Source organism: Narcine bancroftii, chromosome 2 (genome assembly GCF_036971445.1).
Source record: "Narcine bancroftii isolate sNarBan1 chromosome 2, sNarBan1.hap1, whole genome shotgun sequence".
Classification (NCBI taxonomy): domain Eukaryota; kingdom Metazoa; phylum Chordata; class Chondrichthyes; order Torpediniformes; family Narcinidae; genus Narcine; species Narcine bancroftii.
Window position 1 is genome coordinate 178,917,481 of NC_091470.1, and position 26,134 is coordinate 178,943,614.

At 42.0% G+C, this 26,134-nt stretch overlaps 2 protein-coding genes across 2 annotated transcripts in view; both read left to right on the forward strand.

Annotated features, from left to right (window-relative positions):
- Positions 1-13,824, forward strand: part of LOC138752984 (uncharacterized protein MCAP_0864-like) — an 88,256-nt gene extending 74,432 nt beyond the window's left edge. Inside the window, exons 45-56 of the mRNA XM_069915582.1 lie at positions 2,698-2,715; positions 3,010-3,045; positions 4,829-4,846; positions 5,143-5,178; positions 6,957-6,974; positions 7,270-7,305; positions 9,096-9,113; positions 9,409-9,444; positions 11,264-11,281; positions 11,562-11,597; positions 13,289-13,306; positions 13,601-13,824. Coding sequence (XP_069771683.1) covers positions 2,698-2,715; positions 3,010-3,045; positions 4,829-4,846; positions 5,143-5,178; positions 6,957-6,974; positions 7,270-7,305; positions 9,096-9,113; positions 9,409-9,444; positions 11,264-11,281; positions 11,562-11,597; positions 13,289-13,306; positions 13,601-13,824 — 512 coding nt within the window. The remainder of the gene's footprint in view (positions 1-2,697; positions 2,716-3,009; positions 3,046-4,828; positions 4,847-5,142; positions 5,179-6,956; positions 6,975-7,269; positions 7,306-9,095; positions 9,114-9,408; positions 9,445-11,263; positions 11,282-11,561; positions 11,598-13,288; positions 13,307-13,600) is intronic.
- A 287-nt stretch (positions 13,825-14,111) lies between these two features.
- The window catches only part of LOC138752985 (myosin-2 heavy chain-like), an 89,302-nt gene continuing 77,279 nt past the window's right edge, over positions 14,112-26,134 (forward strand). Inside the window, exons 1-14 of the mRNA XM_069915583.1 lie at positions 14,112-14,207; positions 14,313-14,678; positions 15,090-15,093; positions 15,420-15,437; positions 15,733-15,768; positions 17,583-17,600; positions 17,884-17,919; positions 19,071-19,088; positions 19,384-19,419; positions 20,228-20,245; positions 20,541-20,576; positions 22,702-22,737; positions 24,536-24,556; positions 24,851-24,886. Coding sequence (XP_069771684.1) covers positions 14,112-14,207; positions 14,313-14,678; positions 15,090-15,093; positions 15,420-15,437; positions 15,733-15,768; positions 17,583-17,600; positions 17,884-17,919; positions 19,071-19,088; positions 19,384-19,419; positions 20,228-20,245; positions 20,541-20,576; positions 22,702-22,737; positions 24,536-24,556; positions 24,851-24,886 — 775 coding nt within the window. The remainder of the gene's footprint in view (positions 14,208-14,312; positions 14,679-15,089; positions 15,094-15,419; positions 15,438-15,732; positions 15,769-17,582; positions 17,601-17,883; positions 17,920-19,070; positions 19,089-19,383; positions 19,420-20,227; positions 20,246-20,540; positions 20,577-22,701; positions 22,738-24,535; positions 24,557-24,850; positions 24,887-26,134) is intronic.

A 26,134-nucleotide genomic window follows, 5' to 3' on the forward strand; every position in this document is an offset into this window, starting at 1 on the left:
GTATTTGACAGGGTCCCACCATAAGAGACACGTTCAGAAAGTCAGGAGACTCGGGGCCCATGGGACCTTGGCTGCATGGGTTCAGAATCGGCTCACAGGTCGAAAGCAGATGGAAGTGGATGGAATGTATTCTGCCTGGAGGTCAGAGACGAGTGGATGGAGCACTGTTCTGGGATCCCTGATCTTTGTTTTTTTTTCAAAAATAAACGACCTGGACTGCAGATGGATGGATCAGTCAGATATGGATTTTGGATGTGTCATAGGGGAAAAGCAGGACATGGGCGGGATGCGGAGCCGGGCAGAAAGGTGGCAGATGGAGTTCAATCCTGATAAGTGTGAGGGGGTGCATTTTGCAAGATCAAACCTGAAGGCTGAGGACAGGGTCAATTGTTGGAGGAACAGAGGGACCTTGGGATTCTTATCGAGGTTGGAATTGTTCAGTGTGTTTTGCTGGTAACAACGATGGTTGAAGGGCCTGCATGGCGCTGTCATATTCTACCTTCCTTTTGCTGTAAACCTTTACTTCACATTCCTGTGAAGCAAAGAGGGATCCGATGGGCACGAGAGGGGAACTGGCCAAAGTAGAATGGAAGAAGGTCCTGGCATGAGGATGGCAAGGGCATCACGGATGGAGTTTCTGCACCAAATGAGGATAGATAAAGGTCAAAAAAGAGAAAAATGCCACAACTGTGGCTGACGGGAAGATGGACGCTAAAAAAAACATTATAGAGGGCAACTGGAAAACCTCATGAGGAGGGTGCAGATGAAGTGTGAAAGTAGAAAAATATCAAAGTGAAAATAAAGAAGCATCTTCAAGTGTATAAAGAGTAAGAGAGATGAGGTTAGGCCCAGGACCACAAGAAAATGGTGCAGGAGAAATAATAGTTTTTTTTAGCCCATTTCGGCCCACGGGTCCATGCCGCCCAATTTACACCCCATTAACCTACACCCGCCCTTTACGTTTCGAATGGTAGGAGGAAACAGAGCCTCTGGAGAAAGCCCACACATACACGGGGAGAATGTACAAATACCTTTGCATCAATTCACTCTGTGGAAGACTCTAGCCGTATGCGCCATGTCGAGGGATATCAGGGAAGGGAGGTGAGGGCAAAGAAGGTCCTTGGGAAGCCGAATGGTCTGAGAGTGGATACGTCTCCTGGGCAAGATGGGTCGTGGAAGAGGTAGCTGTAGAGATTGTAGAGGCATTGGGAATTATCTTTCAGGAATCAATAGTTTCTAGTACGGTCCAAGAAGACTCGAAAATCGCAAAGGTCACCCCACTGTTTAAGCAGGAGGGAGGCAGCAGGAAGGAAATTGTAGGCTGCTTCACCTGACGTCAGTGGTTGGGAAGATGTTGGAGTGGATCGACAAGGATGAGGTTAAGGAGAACTTGGAGGCCACATGACAAGACAGGCAAAAGCCAGCATGCTATCCTTCAGGGAACAACCTTGCTGGAAAAACCTATTGGAATTCTCTGAGGAGATGTGGTGGATGTCGTGTGTTTGCATTTCCACGTGGCGCTGCACGTGAGGCTGCATAAACAGAGAAGAGCTCGTGGTATTGCACGAATCAGACCAGCGTGTCGGGTTAGCGGGAAGCAGCGAAACGGATACAGGGTCATGTTCTGGTTGGGCTGTCAGTTGTCAGTGGTGATCCACAGGGATCAGTGTTGGGACCACTTCTTTACATGCTGCATATTCATGAGTTGAATTATGAAATGAACGTCCTTGTGGCCAGGTTTGCAGATGATACGAAGGGAGATGGAGGAGCAGGTCGTGTAGAGGGAAAACACGGAGGATGCAGAAGGACTTAGATCAGGAGAACGGGCAGAGAAGTGGGAAATGTAAAGTGTACCACCGGGCACTTTGGTAGAAGAAATAAATGGGCCGATTAATTTCTAAATGGGCTGCAAATTGAAAATCCCCAGATGTAAATGGACCTGGGACCCTTGTGCGGGACGGCCTGAAGGGCAACGTGCAGGTGGTGAAGAAGCCAAATGCGACGCTGGCGTTCATTTCAAGAGGAATAGAATCTAAGAGCACGGATGTGATGTCGAGGCTTCACAAGGACCTGAGAAGACCTCACGTGGAGAATTGTGAACCGTTCTGGGCTCCTTATTTTAAAAAAGGATGTGCTGACGTTGGAGAGGGTTCAGAGGGGGTTCACATGGAGTATTCCGGGAACGAAATGGTTTCATATGGGGCGTGTTTGAAGCTCTTGCCCTGGACTCATTGGAATTTAGGAGAATGAGTGGGACCTCATTTAAACATTTTCAATGTTGAAAGGCATGGACAGAGTAGATGTAGAAAAGTTGTTTCCCACGCTGGGAGAGTCCAGGACAAGAGGGCACAACTTCAGAATTGAAGGGCGTCCACTTAGCTAGGAATTTCTTCAGCCGGGGTGGTGAATCTGTGGAATTTGTGGCAGTTATGGAGACCAGGTCATTGGGTGTAGTTAAGGCAGAGATTAATGGGTTCTTGGTTAGCCAGGGCATCAAAGGTTAGAGGGGGGGGGGAAGACTGGACCATCGGGCTGTCATTATTAAATGGCAGGACAGACATGATAACTGAACACACTCTTTGGCTCATGTATCTATGGTCTTTGAAAATAGTTCCTGAAAATCATAATTGCTGGATAAAGTAAATAGATTTAATGCTTTGAAATTACAATAATATTTTCTGACTTCTGTACAAACAGAACAAGATAAAGATGCAGGTCAGTGTGAATGAGATGATCCCACGATATCAGTAGGAAGTTTTCGGAATTTCAATTGATTTCAAAGGGAAGCGTGTGAATAGTCGATTCTCTTCCGACCGTTTCTTCTCATTTGGACCATCCTGATTTTCTGCTGGAATGATTAATACCAATAATGAATAATTTGACGATTTCCTCCAATACATTTTCTGCCACAATGTCCGACCATGTCGTATATTTGTTATTATCAACGATTACAATTCCATTCCGGAATGTTAATCAGAAAACCTCAATTGATCTTTATTATCTGTCCAGAAATTAAGAAGTTGGAAGATGAAAAGGCAAATTTAGGTTTGTACAACTTTTTGACTCTACTTTGAAGCCGGTCACTGGCACGATTGGAGAATAGAAAATACCGAAGAGACTTTTATAGGATCAGGCATGATTACTATGAGGACCTTCTCGCTTATTGGAAGTGAATCATAAAAACACAAACACCCAAGTTAAATCTGCGACTTTGACCCCATTATTTTAAGTCAATGAATTAATGATCTGAACTTTAGTCGTATTTTGGAATATGTTGACAATATGAATGTTTTCAGGATTTTTAAAAACAATGATTTTGACGAACGTGCCCCATTATGACTGACCCAAACGACTGTATGAATAATGTTGTCACTGAAGAACGGGATCGTGTCAGAAATTTTCACCCACACACATTTAACATGATACAATAAAATATAACATTACTTTCCCTACTTTAAATTTCACCTCAGTGGGAGGCAGCGGCCAGTGGAGATTCTTGTTCAATCAAGACATTAAAATTTGTGTGTACCATGTCCTTGAATCGAACTTCGGAATCAGCTCGCTGTCTGCCCAAACTGGCCGCTCTCCAGGGGTTAATTTGCTGGCGTCCAACTTCAAACGACAGGTGAGCTGGTTGCAAGACGGTGATATGGACTCAGGTGCAATCGCTGTTAGTCCTCGCCTCAGCCGTGTTCTCACCAGCTAAAACAGCTCTCAGTGCTCGGAACAGGGAATTGGTTTCCGTCAAAATTTACAATGAGCTGAGATCGGTCGGATATTCAAAAATACCAATTGCAAAGTAATCAAGGGAAAACAATGATTAGAAAATAAACCCGGTTAATTGGGGGAATGAGCAGTGTGGAAGGGCTGAGAGATCTTGGGGTCTGCGTCCAGCGAACACTCAACGCTGCTGAATAGGTTGATCGTGTTGTTGATAAGGTGTATGGTGTGTTGGCCGTCATTAACTGTGGGACCGAGTTAAAATCTGTGAGGTCATGTGGTCACTATATAATTCCTTGGATAGACCCCACTTGGAATATTGTGTTCATATCCGGTCACCTGGATACAGGAAAGATGTGGATGCTACCGAGAAAGTGCAGAGGGGTCAAGATGACAGGACATAGGAACAAAAGTTGCTCCATTGGCCCATAGAGATGGCGGCGCCATTCTAAACAGGAGGTGATGGTCAATCCTTCTCTCCCTTATGCGGACTGAATGCGATTTGGTTTAATATTGCATCTGATTCATTACATTACGATAAAAGTATCTGGAACTTTATGAAAGGGATATCATATGAGGAGTGTTTGACAGGACCTGGCTGTACCTATGGGAATTTAGGAGAAAGAGGGAGGGGGGATCTCATTGAAACATTTTGAATGTTAAAAGGCATAGACAGAGTAGATGTATGAAGATGGTTTCCCACGGTGAGAGAGTCTAGGATAACAGAGGACTAATTCTGCATTGAAGGACATATGGTGGAATTTCTTCGGCCAGAGTGTGGTGAACCTGGAGAATTTATTGCCATTGATGGTTGTGGAGGCAGGGTCATTGGGCGTATTTAATGCAGAGACTGATAGTTTCCTGATTAGCCAGGGGCATCAAAGGTGATTGGTGATAGGCAGGGCAGGGGTTTAGGTGGGGAAATGTATTAGCTCTGAATTAAAAGGCAGGGCAGCCTCGATGGGCTGAATGGCCACTTTCTACTTCTCTCACTTATGGATTTCTGGTCTTTATTCGTCTTAATATTTGCATGTTTCAAAGAAGCCAAATGTGACCGGAGTTCCTGCTTTGAAGTTATCGTAACCTTTTCCTAATTGTTCATCAACAGAAAAAGGTAAAGAAGCAGGTCAGTGTTAATGAGATGATCCCTCAATATCAGTAGAAAGTTTATGGAATTTCAATTGATTTAAAAAGGGAACCATGTGAATACTTGATTCTCTTCCGACCGTCTCTTTTCATTGGAACCATCCTGATTTTCAGCTGAAATGATTAAAATGGATAATGAATAATTTCATGACTTCCCTCCAAGACATTTTCTGCCACAATGCCCGACCATGTTGTATATTTGTTAATATCATGGATTACATTTCTATCCCTGAATGTTAATCAGAAAACCCCAATTGATCTTTATTATCTGTCCAGAAATTAAGAAGTTGGAAGATGAAAAGGCAAATTTAGGTTTGTACAACTTTTTGACTCTACTTTGAAGCCGGTCGCTGGCATGATTGGAGAATAGAAAATGCTGAAGAGACTTTTATAGGATCAGGGGGGATTACTGTGAGGACCTTCTCGCTTATTGGAAGTGAATCACTAAAACACAAGCACCCAAGTTATATCTGCGATTTTGACCCCATTAATTTGAGGCAATGAATTAATGATCTGAACTTTGTTCGTATTTTGGAATTGTTGACAATATGAATGTTTATGGATTTTTAAAAGAATGATTTTGAGGACGTGTCCCATTATGAATAATGTTGTCACTGATAAACAGGATCCTGAATGGATCGTGTTGGAACTTTTCACCCACACACATTTAACATGATTCAATGAAATATAACATAACTTCTCCCTACTTTACATTTCACCTCAGTGCGATGCAGCAGCCAGTGAGAATTCGTGTTGACTTAAGACATTAAAACTTGAGTGAACCATGTCCTTGAATCGAACCCCAGAATCAGCTCGCTGTCTGCCCTCACCGGTGATATTTCGGCCGCGGGTGAGGGATTAAGTTGATGATGTCCAACTCTGAACGTCAGGTGAGCTGGTTGCATGACGGTGATTTGGCCTCAGGTGTAATCGCCGTTATTCCTCGCCTCAGCAGTGTTCTCACTGGCTTGAACAGCTCTCAGTGCTGGGGACAGGGAATTGGTTTCAGTCAAAATTTACAATGAACTGACATCTGCTGTATATTAGAAAATATCAATGATAAGGTAAACTAATGAAGGGAAAACAATTATTAAAAAATAAACCCATTTAATTGGGGGATTGAACAGTGTGGACGGACTGAGAGGTCTTGGGACACCTGTCTAGTGAACACTCAACGCTGCTGCACATGTTGATCGTGTTGTTGACAAGGCGTGTGGTGTGTTGGCCGTCATTAACCGTGGGACCAAGTTCAAGACCCGTGAGGTCATGTGGCCGCTATGTTATACTTTGAATAGACCCCACTTGGAATATGATATTCAGATCCGGTCACCTGTTTGCAGGAAAGATGTGGATGCAACCGAGAAGGTGCAGAGGAGGTCAAGATGGCAGGATATAGGAGCAGAAGTTGGCCCATTGTCCCATAGAAACTGCACCGCCATTTTAAACATGAGCTGAAGGCCAATCCTTCTCTCCCTTTTGCAGACTGAATGCGATTTGATTTACTGTTCCATCTGATTTATTACATTACGATAAAACGATCTGGAACCTAATGAAAGGGATATCATATGAAGAGCATTTGACAGCACCTGGCCTGTACCTGTAGGAATTTAGGAGAATGGGGCAGGGGGGGGGGGGTGATTCCCATTGAAGCACTTGAAATGGTGAAAGGCGTGGACAGAGTAGATGTAGAAAGGTTATTTCCCACGGTGGGAGAGTCCAGGAACAGAGTGGACAACTTCAGGATTGAAGAACGTCCACATAGAACAGAGATGTGGAGTATGTGTGGAATGTATTGCCACAGCTGGTTCGGGAGGCCTGGCCATCGTGTATATTTAAGGCAGTTATTGATGTTATCTTGATTAACCAGTTGCATTAAAGTTATGAGGAGATGTCCGGGCAGTGGGGTTGAGTAGGAGAATGGATCAGTTCATGATAAAAATGGACTATTTCTGCTCCTCTGACATAGTCTTTAATTATAATGATTAATATCTGAAAATATTAATTGCTACATTTTTGTGATAATGCAAATGAAGTAATAGGATTTCCTGCTTTGAACTTACGTTAATATTTTCTTATTTGTGTATATACAGAGAAAGATAAAGATGCAGGTCAGTGTTAATGAGATGATCCCTTGATATCACTAGGAAGTTAATGGAAGTTCAATTGATTTCAAAGGGAACTGTGTGAATAGTCGATTCTCTTCCGACCGTCTCTTCTCATTGGGGCAATCCCTATTTTCAGCTCAAATGATTAAGATCGATAATTAATAATTTAATGACTTTCCTCCAAGACACTTTCTGCCACAATGTCCGACCATGTCGTACATTTATTATTATCAGCGTTCACAATTCTATCCCTGAATGTTAATCAGGAAATCCCAATTGATCTTTATTATCTGTCCAGAAATTAAGAAGTTGAAAGATGAAAAGGCAGATTTAGGTTTGTACAACTTTTTGACTCTACTTTGAACGCCGGTCGCTGAATACAATTCTCGAAAATACTGAAGAGACCTTTATGGGATCAGGCGGGATTAAAGTGAGGTCCTTCTCGCTTATTGGGAGTGAATCAGTAAAACCAAGTTAAATCTGCGATTAAGACTGCATTATTTTGAGTCGATGTATTAATGATCTGAACTTTATTCTTATTTTGGAATATATTAACAATATGAATGTTTAAGGATTATTAAGACAATGATTTTGAGGAACATGTCCAATTATGAGTGACCCAATCAACTGTATGAATAATGTTGTCACTGATAACCGGGATCCCGAATGGATCGGGTTGGAAATTTTCACCCACACATATTTAACATGATACAATAAAATATAACATTAATTTTCCCTACTTTACCTTTCACCTCAGTGAGAGGCAGTGGCCATTGAGAATTCGTGTTGACTTAAGACATTAAAACTTGAGTGAACCACATACTTGAATTGAACCCCAGAATCAGCTCGCTGTCTATCGTCATTGGTGATTCTTTGGACGTGGGCGATGGGTTAATTTGATGGTGTCCAACTTCGAACGTCAGGTGAGCTGGTTGCATGACGGTGATTTGCTCTCAGGTGTATTCGTCGTTAGACGTCGCCTCAGCCGTGTTCTCACTGGCTTGAACAGGGAATTGGTTTCCATGAAAATTTACTATGAGCTGAGAGATCGGACTGATATTCGAAAATACCAATGGCAAACAAATCAAGGGAAAACAATAATTAAAAAATAAACCCAGTTAATTGGGGGACGAAGGAGTGTTGTGTGACTGAGAGAATTTGGGATCCGATTCCAGCGAACACTCAACGCTGCTGCACAGGTTGATCATGTTGTTGACAAGGAATATGGTGTGTCCGCCCTCATTAACTGTGGGACCGAATTCAAGATCCGTGAGGTCATGTGGCCGCTATGTAATATCTTGGATAGACCTCACTTGGAATATTGTGTTCAGATCCAATCACCTGGATACAGGAAAGATGTGGATGCTACCGAGAAGGTGCTGAGTGGTCAGGATGACAGGACATAGGCACAGAAATTGGCCCATTAGCCCATAGAGACTGCGCCACCATTCTAATCAGCAACTGATGGTCAACCCTTCTCTCCCTTATGCAGACTGAATGGAAATTTGTTTAATATTACATATTATTTAAAACATGACGATAAAATATCTGGAACCTTATGAAAGGGATATCATATGAGGAGTGTTTGACAGCACCTGGCTGTACGTATGGGAATTTAATTGGAAGGGGGTGGATCTCATTGAAAAATTTTGAATGTTAAAAGGCATTGATAGAGTAGATGTGGAAAGATTGTTTCCCACGATGAGAGAGTCTAGGATAAGAGGGGACTAATTCAGGATTGAAGGGCATCCGTTCAGAACAGAGATGTGGAGGAATTTCATCAGCCAGGGTGTGGTGAACCTGGAGAATTTATTGCCAAAGGTGGTTGTGGATGCCGGGTCTTTGGGAGTATTTCAGGCAGAGATTGATGGTTTCCTGATTAGTCAGGGGCATCAAAGTTGATTGGGGATAGGCCAGGCAGAGGGGCTGGGTGTGGAAATGTATTAGCTCTGAATTAAAAGGCAGGGCAGCCTCGATGGGCTGAATGGCCACTTTCTACCTCTCTGGCCTATGGATTTCTGGTCTTTATTGGTCTTAATTTTTGCATGTTTCAAAGAAGCCAAATGTGACCGGATTTCGTGCTTTGAAATTACCTAAACTTTTTTCCTAATTGTTCATCAACAGAAAAAAATAAAGAAGCAGGTCAGTGTTAATGAGATGATCCCTCGATGTCAGTAGGAAGTTAATGGTATTTCAATTGATTTCAAAGGGAACCGTGTGAATAGTCGATTCTCTTCTGAACGTTTCTTCTCATTGGGTCCATCCTGATTTTCAGCTGAAATGATTAAGATCGATAATGAATAATTTGACGACTTTCCTCCAAGACATTTTCTGCCACAATGTCCTACCATATCGTGTATTTGTTATTATCAGCGTTCACAATTCCATCCCTGAATGTTAATCAGAAAACCCCAATTGTTCTTTATTAACTGTCCAGAAATTAAGAAGTTGAAAGATGAAATGGCAGATTTAGGTTTGTACAACGTTTGATGCTTCTTTGAACGCCGGTCGCTAAATAGAATTCTCGTAAATACTGCAGAGACCTTTATGGAATCAGGCGGGATTAAAGTGGGGTCCTTCTAGCTTATTGGGAGTGAATCAGAAAAACACAAACACCCAAGTTAAATCTGCGATTAAGACTCCATTATTTTGAGTCCATGTAATAATGCTCTGAACTTTAGTCGTATTTGTGGAATATGTTGACAATGTGAATGTTAAAGGATTTTTAAAACAATGATTTTGTCGAACGTGTCCCATTCTCAGTGACCTCTTCGACTGTATGAATAGCGTTGTCACTGATGAACGGGATCCCGAACGGATCGGGTTGGAAATTTTCACCCACACACATTTAACATGATACAATAAAATTTAACATTACTTTTCCCTACTTTACCTTTCACCTCAGTGAGAGGCAGTGGCCATTGAGAATTCGTGTTGAATTAAGACATTAAAACTTGAGTGAACCATGTCCTTGAATCGAACCCCAGAATCAGCTCGCTGTCTGCTCTCACTAGTGATATTTCGGCCGTGTGTGAGGGGTTAATTTGACGGTGTCCAACTCCGAACGTCAGGTGAGCTGGTTGCATGACGGTGATTTGCTCTCTGGTGTATTCGTCGTTAGTGTTCGGCTCAGCTGTGTTCTCACTGGCTTCAACAGGGAATTGGTTTCCATGAACATTTACAATGAGCTGAGATCGGACGGATATTCGAAAATACCAATGGCAAACAAATCAAAGGAAAACAGTAATTAAAAAATAAACCCAGGTAATTGGGGGACTGAGCAGTGTTGTCGGGCTGAGAGAGCTTGGGATCCGTGTCCAGCGAACACTCAACGCTGCTGCACAGGTTGATCATATTGTTGACAAGGAATATGGCGTGTCGGCCCTCATTAACTGTGGGACCGAATTCAAGATCCGTGAGGTCATGTGGCCGCTATATAATACCGTGGATAGACCTCACTTGGAATATTCTGTTCAGATCCAGTCACCTGGATACAGGAAAGATGTGGATGCTACCGAGAAGGTGCTGAGCGGTCAGGATGACAGGACATAGGAGCAGAAGTTGGCCCATTGGCCCATAGAGACTGCACAGCCATTCTAATCAGGAGCTGATGGACAATCCTTCTCTCCCTTATGCAGACTGAATGCGATTTGGTTTAATATTACATCTGATTTATTACATGATGATTAAAGGATCTTGAACCTAATGAAAGGGATATCTTATGAGGACTGTTTGTCAGCACCTTGCCTGTACCAGTAGGAATTAACGAGAATGGGGGGGGGGGGGGGATCTCGTTGAAACACTTGAAATGAAACAAGGCGTGTAGAGAGTAGATGCAGAAAGGTTGTTTCCCACGATGAGAGAGTCTAGGATAAGAGGGGACTAATTCAGGATTGAAGGACATCCGCTTGGAACAAAGATGTGGAGGATTTTCTTCGGCCAGAATGTGGAGAACCTAGACAATTTATTTGCCACAGGCGGTTGTGTACGCTGGGTGATTGGGAGTATTTAACGTAAAGACCGATCGTTTCCTGATTAGCCAGGGGCATCAAAGATGATGGGAAGAAGGCTGGGCAGTGGGGCTGGGTGGGGAAATGTACCAGATCAGGATTAAATGGCAGCGCAGCCTCATTGGGCGGAATGGCCACTTTCTACTTCCTTGGCATAAGGTTTTCTGGTCTTTAATAATAGTTCCTTAAAATTTTAATTGTTGCATGTTTCAAAGAAGCCAAATGTGACCGGAGTTCCTGCTTTGAAATTATCTTAACCTTTTCCTAATTGTTCATCAACAGAAAAAGCTAAAGAAGCAGGTCAGTGTTAATGAGATGATCCCTCAATATCAGTAGGAAGTTAATGGAATTTGAATTGATTTCAAAGGGATTCTCTTCCGACCGTCTCTTCTCATTGGGAGCATCCTGATTTTCAGCTGAAATAATTAATATCGATGATGAATAATTTGATGACTTTCCTCCAAGACATTTTCTGCCCCAGTTCCCGAACATGTCATATATTCTTTTTATTATCAGCGATCACAATTCCATCCCTGAATTTTAATCAGAAAACTCCAATTGATTTTTATTATCTGTGCAGAAATTAAGAAGTTGGAAAACGAAAAGGCAAATTTAGGTTTGTACAACTTTTTGACTCTACTTTGAAGCTGGTCGCTGGCACGATTGGAGAATAGAAAATGCTGAAGAGACTTTTATAGGATCGGGGGGGAGGGTTACGGTGAGGGCCTTCTTGCTTATTGGGAGTGAATCAGTAAAACACAAGCACACAAGTTATATCTGCGACTTTCACCCCATAATTTTGAGACGATGAATTAATGATCTGAACTTTATTCGTATTTTGGAATATGTTGACAATATGAATGTTTATGGATTTTTAAAAGAATAATTTTGAGGACGTGTCCCATTACGAATAATGTTGTCACAGATAAACAGGATCCCCAATGGACCGTGTTGGAACTTTTCACCCACACACATTTAACATGATTCAATGAAATATAACATAACTTCTCTGGTGATATTTCGACCGCGGGTGAGGGGTTAAGTTGATGATGTCCAACTCCGAACGTCAGGTGAGCTGGTTGCATGACGGTGATTTGGCCTCAGTTGTAATCGCCGTTATTCCTCGCCTCAGCAGTGTTCTCACTGGCTTGAACAGCTCTCAGTGCTGGGGACAGGGAATTGGTTTCAGTCAAAATTTACAATGAGCTGACATCTGCTGTATATTGGAAAATATCAATGATAAGGAAAACTAATCAAGGGAAAACAATTATTAAAATATAAACCCATGTAATTGGGGGATTGAACAGTGTGGACGGACTGAGAGGTCTTGGGACACCTGTCTAGTGAACACTCAACGCTGCTGCACATGTTGATCGTGTTGTTGACAAGGCGTGTGGTGTGTTGGCCGTCATTAACCGTAGGACCAAGTTCAAGACCCGTGAGGTCATGTGGCCGCTATGTTATACTTTGAATAGACCCCACTTGGAATATGATATTCAGATCCGGTCACCTGTTTGCAGGAAAGATGTGGATGCAACCGAGAAGGTGCGGAGGAGGTCAGGATGGCAGGATCTAGGAGCAGAAGATGGCCCATTGTCCCATAGAGACTGCACCGCCATTTTAAACATGAGCTGAAGGCCAATCCTTCTCTCCCTTTTGCAGACTGAATGCGATTTGATTTATTGTTCCATCTGATTTATTACATGACGATAAAACAATCTGGAACCTAATGAAAGGGATATCATATGAAGAGCATTTGGCCTGTACCTGTAGGAATTTAGGAGAATTGGGGTGGGGGGGGAATTGTCATTGAAGCACTTGAAATGGTGAAGGGTGTGGAGAGGGTAGATGTAGAAAGTTTATTTCCCACAGGGGGAGAGTCCAGGGACAGAGGGGACAACTTGAGGGTTGAAGAACGTCCGCTTAGAACAGAGATGTGGAGGTATTTCATCAGCCGGGGTCTGGTGAACCTGGAGAATTTAATGCCACAGGTGGATGTGGAGGCCGCGTCATTGGGAGTATTTAAGGCAGAGATTGATGGTTTCCTGATTAGCCAGGGGCATCAAACGTGATTGGGGATAGGCCAGGCAGCGGGGCTGGGTGGGGAAATGTATTAGCTCTGAATTAAAAGGCAGGGCAACCTCGATAGGCTGAATGGCCATTTTCTACTTCTCTCCCTTATAATTTTCTGGTCTTTACTAATAGTTCCTTAAAACCTTAATTGTTGCATGTTTCAAAGCAGCCAAACGTAACCGGATTTCCTGCTTTGAAATTGCCTTAATTTTCATCCTAATTGTTGATCAACAGAAAAAGATAAAGAAACAGGTCAGTGTTAATGTGATGATCCCTCAATATCAGTAGGAAGTTAATGGAATTTCAATTGATTTCAACCGAACCGTGCGAACAGTCGATTCTCTTCTGACGGTCTCTTCTCATTGGGACCATCCTGATTTTCAGCTGAAATGATTAAGATCGATAATGAATAATTTGACGACTTTCCTCCAAGATATTTTATTCCACAATGTCCAACCATGTCGTATATTTGTTATTATCAGCGATCACAATTCCATCCCGGAATGTTAATCAGAAAACCCCAATTGATCTTTATTATCTGTCCAGAAATTAAGAAGTTGGAAGATGAAAAGACAGATTTAGGTTGGTACAACTTCTGTTGCTACTTTGAACACCGGTCGCGGAATAGAATTCTCGAAAATTCTGCAGAGATTTTTATGGGATCAGGCGGGATTAAAGTGAGGGCCTTCTCGCTTATTGAGAGTGAATCAGTAAAACACAAACACCCAAGTTATATCTGCGACTTTCACCCCATAATTTTGAGACGATGAATTAATGATCTGAACTTTAGTCGTATTTTGGAATATGTTGACAATATGAATGTTTAAGGATTTTGACGAACGTGCCCCATTATGAGTGACTCAAACGACTGTATGAATAATGTTGTCACTGAAGAACGGGATCCCGACCGGATCATGTCTGAACTTTTCACCCACACACATTTAACATGATACAATAAAATATAACATTACTTTCCCTACATAAAATATCACATCAGTGGTAGACAGCGGCCAGTAGAGATTCTTGTTGAATCAAGACATTTAAATTTGTGTGTACCATGTCCTTGAATCGAACTTCGGAATCAGCTCGCTGTCTGCCCTCACTGGCCGCGGTCGGCGGGGTTAATTTGCTGGTGTCTAACTTCGAACGTCAGGTGAGCTGGTTGCAAGACGCTGATATGGACTCAGGTGCAATCGCTGTTAGTCCTCGCCTCAACCGTGTTCTCACCGGCTAAAGCAGCTCTTAGTGCTGGGAACAGGGAATTGATTTCCGTCAAAATTTACAATTGGCCGAGATTGGTCGGATATTTGAAAAATACCAATTGCAAAGTAATCAAGGGAAAACAATGATTAGAAAATTAACGCTGTTAATTGGGGGATTGAGCAGTGTGGACGGTCTGAGAGATCCTGGGGTCCGCGTCCAGCGAACACTCAATGCTGCTGAACATGTTGATCGTGTTGTTGATAAGGTGTATGGTGTGTTGGCCGCCATGAACTGTGGGACCGAGTTAAAGATCTGTGAGGTCATGTGGGCACTATATAATACCTTGGATCGACTCCAATTGGAATATTCTGTTCATATCCGGTCACCTGGTTACAGGAAAGATGTGGATGCTACCGAGAAGGTGAGATGACATAGGAGCAGAAGTTGGCCCATTGGCCCATAGAGACTGCGCTGCCATTTTAAACAAGAGCTGTTGGTCAATCCTTCGCTCCCTTATGCAGACTGAATGCGATTTGGTTTAATATTACAGATTATTTATTACATGACGATAAAAGTATCTGGAACCTTATGAAAGGGATATCATATGTGCAGTGCTTGACACCACCTGGCTGTACCTATGGGAAATTAGGAGAAAGAGGGGGGGTGGGTGGGGGATCTCATTGAAAAATTTTGAATGTTAAAAGGCCATGGACAGAGTTGATGTAGAAAGATTGTTTTTCACGGTGAAAGAGTCTAGGATAAGAGGGGACTAATTCAGAATTGAAGGGCGTCTGCTTAGAACAGACATATGAAGTAATTTCTTCGGCCACAGTGTGGTAAACCTGGAGAATTTATTGCAATAGGTGGTTGTGGAGGCCGGGTCATTGGGAGTATTTAAGGCAGGGATTGATAGTTTCCTGATAAGCCAGGGGCATCAAAGGTTATTGGTTACAGGCCAGGTGGAGGGGCTGGGTGTGGAAATGTATTAGCTCTGAATTAAAAGGCAGGGCATCCTCGATGGCTAAATGGTCACTTTCTACTTCTCTGGTCTTTATTAATATTTCCTTAAATTGTTAATTGTTGCATGTCTCAAAGAAGCCAAATATGAATGGATTTCCTGCTTTTAATTTACCTTAACTTTTTCCTAATTGTTCATCAACAGAAAAAAATAAAGAAGCAGGTCAGTATTAATGAGATGATCCCTCGATATCAGTAGGAAGTTAATGGAATTTCAATAGATTTCAAAGGGAACCGTGTGAATAGTCGATTCTCTTCCGACCGTCTCTTCTCATTGGGACCATCCTGATTTTCAGCTGAAATGATTAATATCGATGACGAATAATTTGACGAATTTCCTCCAAGACATTTTCTACCACAATGTCCGACCATGTCGCATATTTGTTGGTGTCCGCGATCACAATTCCCTCCATGAATGTTAATCAGAAAACCCCAATTGATTTTTATTATCTGTCCAGAAATTAAGAAGTTGAAAGATGAAAAGGCAGATTTAGGTTTGTACAACTTCTGATGCTACTTTGAATGCCGGTCGCGGAATAGAATTCTCGTAAATACTGCAGAGACCTTTATGGGATCAGGCGGGATCAAAGTGAGGTCCTTCTAGCTTATTGGGAGTAAATCAGTAAAACGCAAACACCCAAATTAAATCTGCGACTTTGACCCCATAATTTTGAGTCGATGAATTAATGATCTGAACTTCAGTCGTATTTTGGAATATGTTGACAATGTGAATGTTTAAGGATTTTGAAAGCAATGATTTTGACGAACGTGCCCCATTATGAGTGACCCCATCCACTGTATGAATAATGTTGTCACTGATGAACCGGATCCCGAACGAATCGTGTCTGAACTTTTCACCCACACTCATTTAACATGATACAATAAAATTTAACATTACTTTCCCTACCTTACACTTTACCTCAGTGGGAGGTCGCGCCCAGTAGAAATTTTTGTTGAATCAAGACATTAAAACTTGTGTGTACCATGTCCTTGAAACCAACTTCGGAATCAGCTCGCTGTCGGCCCTCACTGGCCGCGCTCAAGGGGTTAATTTGCTGTCGTCCAACTTCGAACGTCAGCTTAGCTGGTTGCAAGACGGTGATATGTCCTCAGGTGCAATCGCTGTTAGTCCTCGCCTGAACCGTGTTCTCACCGGCTAAAACAGCTCTCAGTGCTGGGGACAGGGAATTTCTTTCCGTCAAAATTTACAATCAGATGAGATCGGCCGGATTTTCGGAAATATTAATGGGAAACTAATCAAGGGAAAACAATTATTATAAAATAATCCCAGTTAATTGGGAGACTGAGCAGTGTGGACGGACTGAGAGATCTTGGGGCACGTGTCCAGCGAACACTCCACGCTGCTGCACAGGTTGATCATGTGGTTGACAAGGTGTATGATGTGTTGGCCACCATTAAATGTGGGACCGAGTTCAAGATCTGTGAGGTCATGTGGCCACTATATAATTCGTTGGATAGACCCCACTTGGAATATTGTGTTCATATCCGGTCACCTGGTTACAGGAAAAATGTGGATGCTACCGAGAAGGTGCAGAGGGGTCAGGATGACAGGACATAGGAGCAGAAGTTGGCCCATTAGCCCATAGAGACTGCACCGCCATTCTAATCAGGAGCTGATGAACAATCATTCTTTCCCTTATGCAGACTGAATGCGATTTGGTTTAATATTACATCTGATTTATTACAAGACGATAAAAGTATCTGGAACGTTATGAAAGGGATATCATATGAGGAGTGTTTGACACCACCTGGCTATACCTATGGGAATTTAGGAGAAAGAGGGGGGCATCACATTGAAACATTTTGAATGTTAAAAGACTTGGACAGAGTAGATGTATAAAGATTGTTTCCCACGTTGAGAGAGTCTAGGATAAGAGGGGACTAATTCCGGATTGAAGGGCGTCCGTTTAGAAGAGAGATGTGGAGGAATTTCATCAGCCAGGGTGTGGTGAACGTGGAGATTTATTGCTACAGGCGGTTGTGGAGGCCTGGTCATTGGGAATATTTAACGCAGAGATTGATGGGTTTCTGATTAGCCAGGGGCATAAACGTTGGTTGAGAGAAGGTTGGGCAGTGGGTCTGGGTGGGGAATTGTATCAGCTGAGAACTAAAAGGCAGGGCAGCCTCGATGAGCTGAATGTCCACTTTATACTTCCCTGTCTTATGGTAGTTTGGTTTTTAATAATAGTTCCTTAAAATCTTAATTGCTGCACGTTTCAAAGAAGCCAAATGTGACCGGAGTTCTTGCTTTGAATTACCTTAATTTTTCCTAATTTTTTATCAACAGAAAAAGATAAAGATGCAGGTCAGTGTTAAAGTGACGATCCCTCAAAATCAATGGTATTTCAATTGATTTCAAAGGGAACCGTGTGAATAGTCGATTCTCTTCCGACCGTCGCTTCTCATTGGGACCATACTGATTTTCAGCTGAAATGATTAATATCAATGATGAATAATTTGATAATTTCCTCCAATACATTTTCTGCCATAATGTCCGACCATGTCGTGTATTTGTCATTATCAGCGATCACACTTCCATCCTGGAATGTTAATCAGAAAACCCCAATTGATCTTTATTATCTGTCCAGAAATCAAGAAGTTGAAAGATGAAAAGGCAGATTTAGGTTTGTACAACTTCTGATGCTACTTTGAACGCCGGTCGCGGAATAGAATTCTCCAAAATACGGCAGAGATTTTTAAGGGATCCGGCGGGATTACAGTGAGGGCCTTCTCGCTTATTGGGATTGAATCAGTAAAACACAAACACCCAAGTTATATCTGCGACTTTGACCCCATTATTTTGAGTCGATGAATTAATGATCTGAACTTCAGTCGTATTTTGGAATATGTTGACAATGTGAATGTGAATGTTTAAGGATTTTGAAAACAATGATTTTGACGAACGTGCCCCATTATGAGTGAAACATAGCGTTCTCACTGATGAACGGGATCCCGACCGGAACGTGTTGGAGCTTTTCAGCCACACGCATTTAACATGATACAATAAAATATAACATTACTTTCCCTATTTTAAATTTCACCTCAGTGGGAGGCAGCGGCCAGTGAAGATTCTTGTTGAATCAAGACATTAAAACTTGTGTGTACCATGTCCTTGAATCGAACTTCAGAATCAGCTCGCTGTCTGCCCTCACTGGCCACGGTCGGGGCGTTAATATGCTGGCGTACAACTTCGAACGTCAGGTGAGCTGGTTGCAAGACGGTGATATGTCCTCAGGTGCAATCGCAGTTAGTCCTCGCCTCAGCCGTGTTCTCACCGGCTGAAACAGCTCTCAGTTCTGGGGACAGGGAATTGGTTTCCGTAAAATTTACAATTGGCCGAGATCGGTCGGATATTCAAAAATACCAATTGCAAAGTAACAAAGGGAAAACAATTATTTAAAAATAAACAGAGATATGGAGGAATTTCATCAGCCAGGGTCGAGTGAACCTGGAGAATCTATTGCCACAGGCGGCTGTGGAGGCCGGGTCATTGGGACAGAAATTGATTGTTTCCTGATTCGCCAGGGGCATCAAAGGTGATTGGGGATAGGCCGGGCAGAGGGGCTGGGTGGGGAAATGTATTAGCTCTGAATTAAAAGGCAGTGCAGCCTCGATAGGCTGAATGGTCACTTTCTACTTCTCTCACTTATGGTTTTCAGGTCTTTCTTAATAGTTCCTTAAAATGTTAATTGTTGTATGTCTCAAAGAAGCCAAATTTGAACGGAATTCCTGCTTTGAAGTTACCTTAACTTTTTCCCTAATTGTTCATCAACAGAAAAAGATAAAGAGGCAGGTCAGTGTTAATGAGATAATCCCTCAATATCAGTAGGAAGTTAATGGAATTTTAATAGATTTCAAAGGGAACCGTGTGAATAGTCGATTCTCTTCCAACCGTCTCTTGTCATTGGGAACATCCTGATTTTCAGCTGCAATTATTAAGATCAATAATGAATAATTTGACGACTTTCCTCCTAGACATTTTCTGCCACAATGTCCTACCATGTCGTATATTTGGTATTATCAGCGATCACAATTCCACCCCTGAATGTTAATTAGAAAACCCCAATTGATTTTTATTATTTGTCCAGAAATTAAGAAGTTGGAAAAAGAAAAGAAAGATTTAGGTTTGTACAACTTTTTGACTTTACATTGAAGCTGGTCGCTCTCACGATTGGAGAATAGAATTCTCCAAAATACTGAAAATACCTTTATGGGATCAGGCGGGATTACGGTGAAGGCTTTCTCGCGTATTGGGAGTGAATCAGTAAAACACAAACACCCAAGTTAAAACTTTGATTTTGACTCAAATCCTTCTCTCCCTTTTGCAGACTGAATGCGATTTGTTTTAATGTTCCATCTGATTTATTACATGACGATAAAACAATCTGGAACCTAATGAAAGGGATATCACATGAAGAGCATTTGACAGCACCTGGCCTGTACCTGTAGGAATTTAGGAGAATGAGGGGGGGGGGGGGATTCTCATTGAAGCACTTGAAATGCTGAAAAGTGTGGACAGAGTAGACGTAGAAAGGTTATTTCCCACGGTGGGAGAGTCCAGGGACAGCGGGGACAACTTCAAGGTTGAAGAACGTCCGTTAGAACAGAGATGTGTAGAAACGTGTGGAATGTATTGCCACAGGTGGTTCTGGAGGCCGGGTCATCGTGTATATTTAAGGCAGCGTTTGATGTGCTCTTGATTAACCAGGGGCATTAAAGCTATGAGGAGAAGTCCGGGCAGTGGGGCTGAGTGGGAGAATGGATCAGCTCATGATAAAATGGACTATTTCTGCTCATATGACTTATAGTCTTTAACTATAATGATTATTATCTGAAAATATTAATTGCTACATATTTGTGATAATGCAAATGAAGTAACAGGATTTCTTGCTTTGAACTTACCTTAATATTTTCTTATTTGTGTATATACAGAGAAAGATAAAGATGCAGGTTAGTGTTAATGAGATGATCCCTCGATATCAGTAGGAAGTTCATGGAATTTCAATTGATTTCAAATGGAACCATATGAATAGTCGATTCTCTTCTGACCGTCTCTTCTCATTGGGACCATCCTGATTTTCAGCTGAAATGATTAAGATCAATAATGAATAATTTGACGACTTTCCTCCAAGACATTTTCTGTCACAATGCCCGACCATGTCGTATATTTGTTATTATCAGCGATCACAATTCCATCCCTGAATGTTAATCAGGAAACCCCAGTTAATCGTTTTTATCTGTGCAGAAATTAAGAAGTTGGAAGATGAAAAGGCAGATTTAGGTTTGTACAACTTTTTGACTCCACTTTGAAGCTGGTCGCTGACACGAGTTGAGAATAGAATTCTCCAAAATATTGAAAATAATTTATGGGATCAGGCAGGATTACGGTGAGGGTCTTCTCGCATATTGGGAGTGAATCTATAAAACACAAACACCCAAGTTAAATCTGGGATTAAGACTCCATTATTTTGAGTCGATGAATTAATGATCTGAACTTTATTCTTATTTTGGAATATGTTAACAATATGAATGTTTAAGGCTTATTAAGACAATGATTTTGAGGAACGTGTCCAATTATGAGTGACCCAATCAACTGTATGAATAATGTTGTCACTGATAAACGGGATCCCGACCGGATAGTATCAGAACTTTTCACCCACACACATTTAACATGATACAATAAAATACAATATTACATTTCCCTACCTTACATTTACTTTACAGTGGCCAGGGAGAATTATAGTTTAATTAAGACATTAAAACTTGATTGTACCATGTCCTTGAACTGAACCCCAGAATTAGTCCGCTGTCTGTTCTCACTGGCAATACTTTGGTTATGCACGAGGGGTTAATTTGCTGGTGTCCAACTCCCAATATCAAATTTGCGCAAAGTTGATTCTGCCTCAGGTGTAATCACCGTTAATCCTCGCCCAAGGCATGTTCTCACTGGCTTGAACAGCTCTCAATGCTGGGGACAGGGAATTAGTTTCAGTCAAAATTTACAGTGAGCTGAGATCTGGCGGATATTCAAAAATACCAATGGAAAAGTAATCAAGGGAAAACAATGATTAAAAATAAACCCTGTTAATTGGGGGACTGAGCAGTGTGGACGGACTGAAAGATCTTGGGGTCCGTGCCCAGCGAACACTCAACACTGCTGAACAGGTTGATCATGTTGTTGAGAAGGTGTATGGTGTGTCAGCCGTCATTAACCGTGGGACCAAGTTCAAGATCTGTGAGGTTATGTATCCGCAATGTAGTAATTGATAGACCCCACTTGCAATATTGTGTTCAGATCTGGTCACTTGATTACAGGAAAGATGTGGATGCTACCGAGAACGTGCAGAAGGGTCAGGATGACAGGACATAGGAGCAGAAGTTGGCCCATTGGCCCACAGAGACTGCACCGCCATTCTAAACAGAAGCTGATGGCCAATCCTTCTCCCTTATGCAGACTGTATGCGATTTGGTTTAATATTACATCTGATTTATTACATGATGATAAAAAGATCTGGAACCTAATGAAAGGGATATCATATGCGGAGTGTTTGATCACACCTGGCCTGTACCTGCTGGAATTTAAGAGAATGAGGGGGGGGGAGTCTCATTGAATTACTTTAAATGATGAAGGACGTTGACAAAGAAGTTGTAGAAAGGTTGTTTCCCACGGTGGGAGAGTCTAGGATAAAGAGGGATTGAAGGGCGTCCGCTTAGAACAGAGATGTGAAGGAATTGCTTCGGCCAGAGTGTGGTGAACCTGGAGAATTTATTGCCACAGGGGGTTGTGGAGATCGGGTCATTGGGATTATTTAAGGCAGAGATTGATGGGTTCCTGATTAGCCAGGGACATCAAAGGTGATGGGGAGAAGGCCGGGCAGTGAGGCTGGGTGGGGAAATGTATCAGCTCAGGATTAAATGGCAGGACAGCCTCGATGGGCTGAATGGACACTTTCTACTTCCCTGGCTTATGCTTTTCTGGTCTTTAACAATAGTTTATTAAAATCGTAATTGTTGCACGTTTCAAAGAAGCCGAATGTGACCGTATTTCCTGCTTTGAAGTTACCTTAACCTTTTCCTAATTATTCATCGACTGAAAAAGATAAAGATGCAGATCAGTGTTAATGAGATGATCCCTCGATATCAGAAGGAAGTTAATGGCATTTCAATTGATTTCAAAGGGAACCATGTGAATAGTTGATTCTCTTGCGACCGTCTCTTCTCATTGGGACCATCCTGATTTTTAGCTGAAATCATTAAGATCGATAATGAATAATTTGACGACTTTCCTCCAAGATATTTTATTCCACAATGTCCAACCATGTCGTATATTTGTTATTATCAGCGATCACAATTCCATCCCTGAATGTTAATCAGAAAACCCCAATTGATCTTTATTATCTGTCTAGAAATTAAGAAGTTGGAAAAAGAAAAGAAAGATTTAGGTTTGTACAACATTTTCTCTCCACTTTGAAGCCGGTCGCTGACAAAATTGGAGAATAGAATTCTCGAAAATACTGAAAACACCTTTATGGGATCAGGCAGGATTACGGTGAGGGCCTTCTTGCGTATTGGGAGTGAATCAGTAAAACACAAACACCCAAGTTAGATCTGCGATTTTGACCCCATTATTTTGAGTCAATGGATTAATGATCTGAACTTTAGTCGTATTTTGGAATATGTTGACAATATGAATGCTGAAGGATTTTTAAAACAATGATTTTTAGAACGTATACCATTATGAATAATTTCACTGATAAACGGGACCCACAACTGGACCGTGTAGGAACTTTTCTCCCACACACATTTATCCTGATACAATAAAATATAACATTACTTTCCCTACTTTACATTTCACCTCAGTGGGAGGCAGCGGCCAAAGGAGATTCTTGTTGAATCAAGAGATTAAAACTTGTGTGTACCATGTCCTTGAATCGAACTTCAGAATCAGTTGGCTGTCTGCCCATACTGGCCGCGTTCGAGGGGTTAACACTGGTATCCAACTTCGAACATCAGGTGAGCTGGTTGCAAGATGGTGATATGGCCTTCAGTGCAATCACTATTAGTCCTCACCTCAGCCGTGTTCTCACCGGCTAAAACAGCTCTCAGTGCTGGGGACAGGGAATTGGTTTTCGTCAAAATTTACAATGAGCTGAGATCTGGTGGATATTGGAAACTACCAATGTTAAAGCAAACTAATCAAGGGAAAACAATGATTAAAAATAAACCCAGTTAATTGGGAGACTGAGCAGTGTGGACGGACTGAGAAATCTTTGGGTCCGTGTCCAGCGAACAATCAACGCTGCTGAACAGGTTGATCGTGTTGTTGACAAGGTGTATGGTGTGTTGGCCGTATTTAACCGTGGGACCGAGTTCAAGATCTGGGAGGTCATGTGGCCGCTATATAATATATTGGATAGACCCCACTTGGAATATTGTGTTCAGATCCGGCCACCTGGTTACAGGAAAGATGTGGATGCTACCGAGGAGGTGCAGAGGGGTCAGGATGACAGGACATAGAAACAGAAGTTGGCCCATTGGCCCATAGAGACCTCGCTGCCATTATAAACAGGAGCTGATGGTCAATCCTTCTCTGCCTTATGCAGATTGAATGCGATCTGGTTTAATGCTACATCTGATTTATTACATGATGATAAAAAGATCTTCAACTTAATGAAAGGGATAACGGATGGGAGTGCCTGTACCTCTAGGAATTTAGGAGAATGAGGGGGGGGGGGTGGAATTCTCATTGAAACAGTTGAAATGAAAAAGAGGCGTGGACAGAGTAGATGTAGAAAGGTTGTTTCCCACGGTGAGAGAGTCTAAGATAAAAGGGGACTAATTCAGGATTGAAGGGCATCCGCTTCGAACAAAGAAGTGGAGGAATGTCTTCATCCAGAGTGTGGTGAAACTGGAGAATTTATTGCCACAGGCTGTTGTCGAGGCCGGGTCATTGGGAGAATTTAAGGCAGAGATTCATGGGTTCCTGATTATCCACGGGCATCAAAGGTGATGGGGTGAAGGCCAGGCAGTCGGGTTGGGTGGGGAAATGTATCAGCTCAGGATTAAATGGCAGGGCAGCCTCGATGGGCTGAATGGCTATTTTCTACTTCTCTGTCTTATGGGTTTCTCGTCTTTAATAATAGTTCCTTAAAATCTTAATGGTTGCAAATTTCAAAGAAGCCAATGTGACTGGATTTCCTGCTTTGAAGTTACCTTAATTTTTTCCTAATTGTTCATTAGCAGAAAACAATAAAGATGCAGGTCAGTGTTAATGAGACGATCCCTCAATATCAGTAGGAAGTTAATGGAATTTCAATTGATTTCAAAGGGAACCGTGTGAATAGTCGATTCTCTTCCGACCGTCTCTTTTCATTGGGACCATTCTGATTTTCAGCTGAATGATTAAGATTGATAATGCATAATTTGACGACTTTCCTCCAATATATTTTATTCCACAATGTCCAACCATGTCGTACATTTGGTATTATCAGCGATCACAATTCCATCCCTGAATGTTAATCAGAAAACCCCAATTAATCTTTATTATCTGTCCAGAAATTAAGAAGTTAAAAGATGAAAAGGCAGATTTAGGTTTGTACAACTTTTGATGCTACTTTGAATGCCGGTCGTGGAATAGAATTCTCGAGAATACTGAAGACACTTTTAAGGGATCACGCGGGATTAGGTGAGGGTCTTCTCATGTATTGGGAGTGAATCAGTAAAACACAAACACCCAAGTTAAATCTGCAATTAAGACTCCCTTATTTTGAGTCAATGAATTAATGATCTGAACTTCAGTCATATTTTGGAATATGTTGACAATGTGAATGTTTAAGGATTTTTAAATCAATAATTTTGATGAACGTTCCCCATTCTCAGTGACCCAAACGACTCTATGAATAATGTTGTCACTTATAAATGAGATCCCGACCGGATCATGTCGGAACTTTTCACCCACACACATTTAACATGATACAATAAAATATAACATTACTTTTCCCTACTTTACATTTCACCTCGGTGGGAGGCAGATGCCATTGAGAATTCGTGTTAAATTAAGACATTAAAACTTGAGTGAATCATGCCCTTGAATCGAACCCCAGAATCAGCTTGCTGTCTGCTCTCACCGGTGATATTTCGGCCGTGGGTGAGGGGTTAATTTGATGATGTCCAACTCCGAACGTCAGGTGAGCTGGTTGCATGACCGTGATTTGGCCTTAGGTGTAATTGCCGTTAGTTCTCGCCTCAGCTGTGTTCTCACGGGCTTGAACAGCTCTCAGTGCTGGGGACAGGGAATTGGTTTCCATCAACATTTACAATGAGTTGAGATCTGCTGTATATTGGAAAATATTAACGGCAAACTAATCAAGGGAAAATAATGATTAAAAAATTAACCTTGTTAATTGGGGGACTGAGCAGTGTTGTCCGGTGGAGAGATCTTGGGGCCCGTGTCCAGCGAACACTCAGCGCTGCTGCACAGGTTGATCATGTTGTTGACAAGGTGTTTGGTGTGTTGGCAGTCATTAACCATGGGACCGAGTTCAAGATCCGTGAGATCATGTGGCTGCTATAGAATACCTTCGATAGACCCCACTTAGAATATTGTGTTCAGATCCGGTCACCTGGTTACAGGAAAGATGTGCTACCGAGAAGGTGCAGAGGGTTCAGGATGTCAGAACATAGGATCAAAAGTTGGCCCATTGGCCCATAGCCGCCATTCTAAACAGGAGCTAATTGCCGATCCTTCTCTCCCTTATTCAGACTGAATGTGATTTCGTTTAATATTTCATCTGATTTATTACATGTTGATAAAAGGATCTCGAAACTTATGAAAGGGAT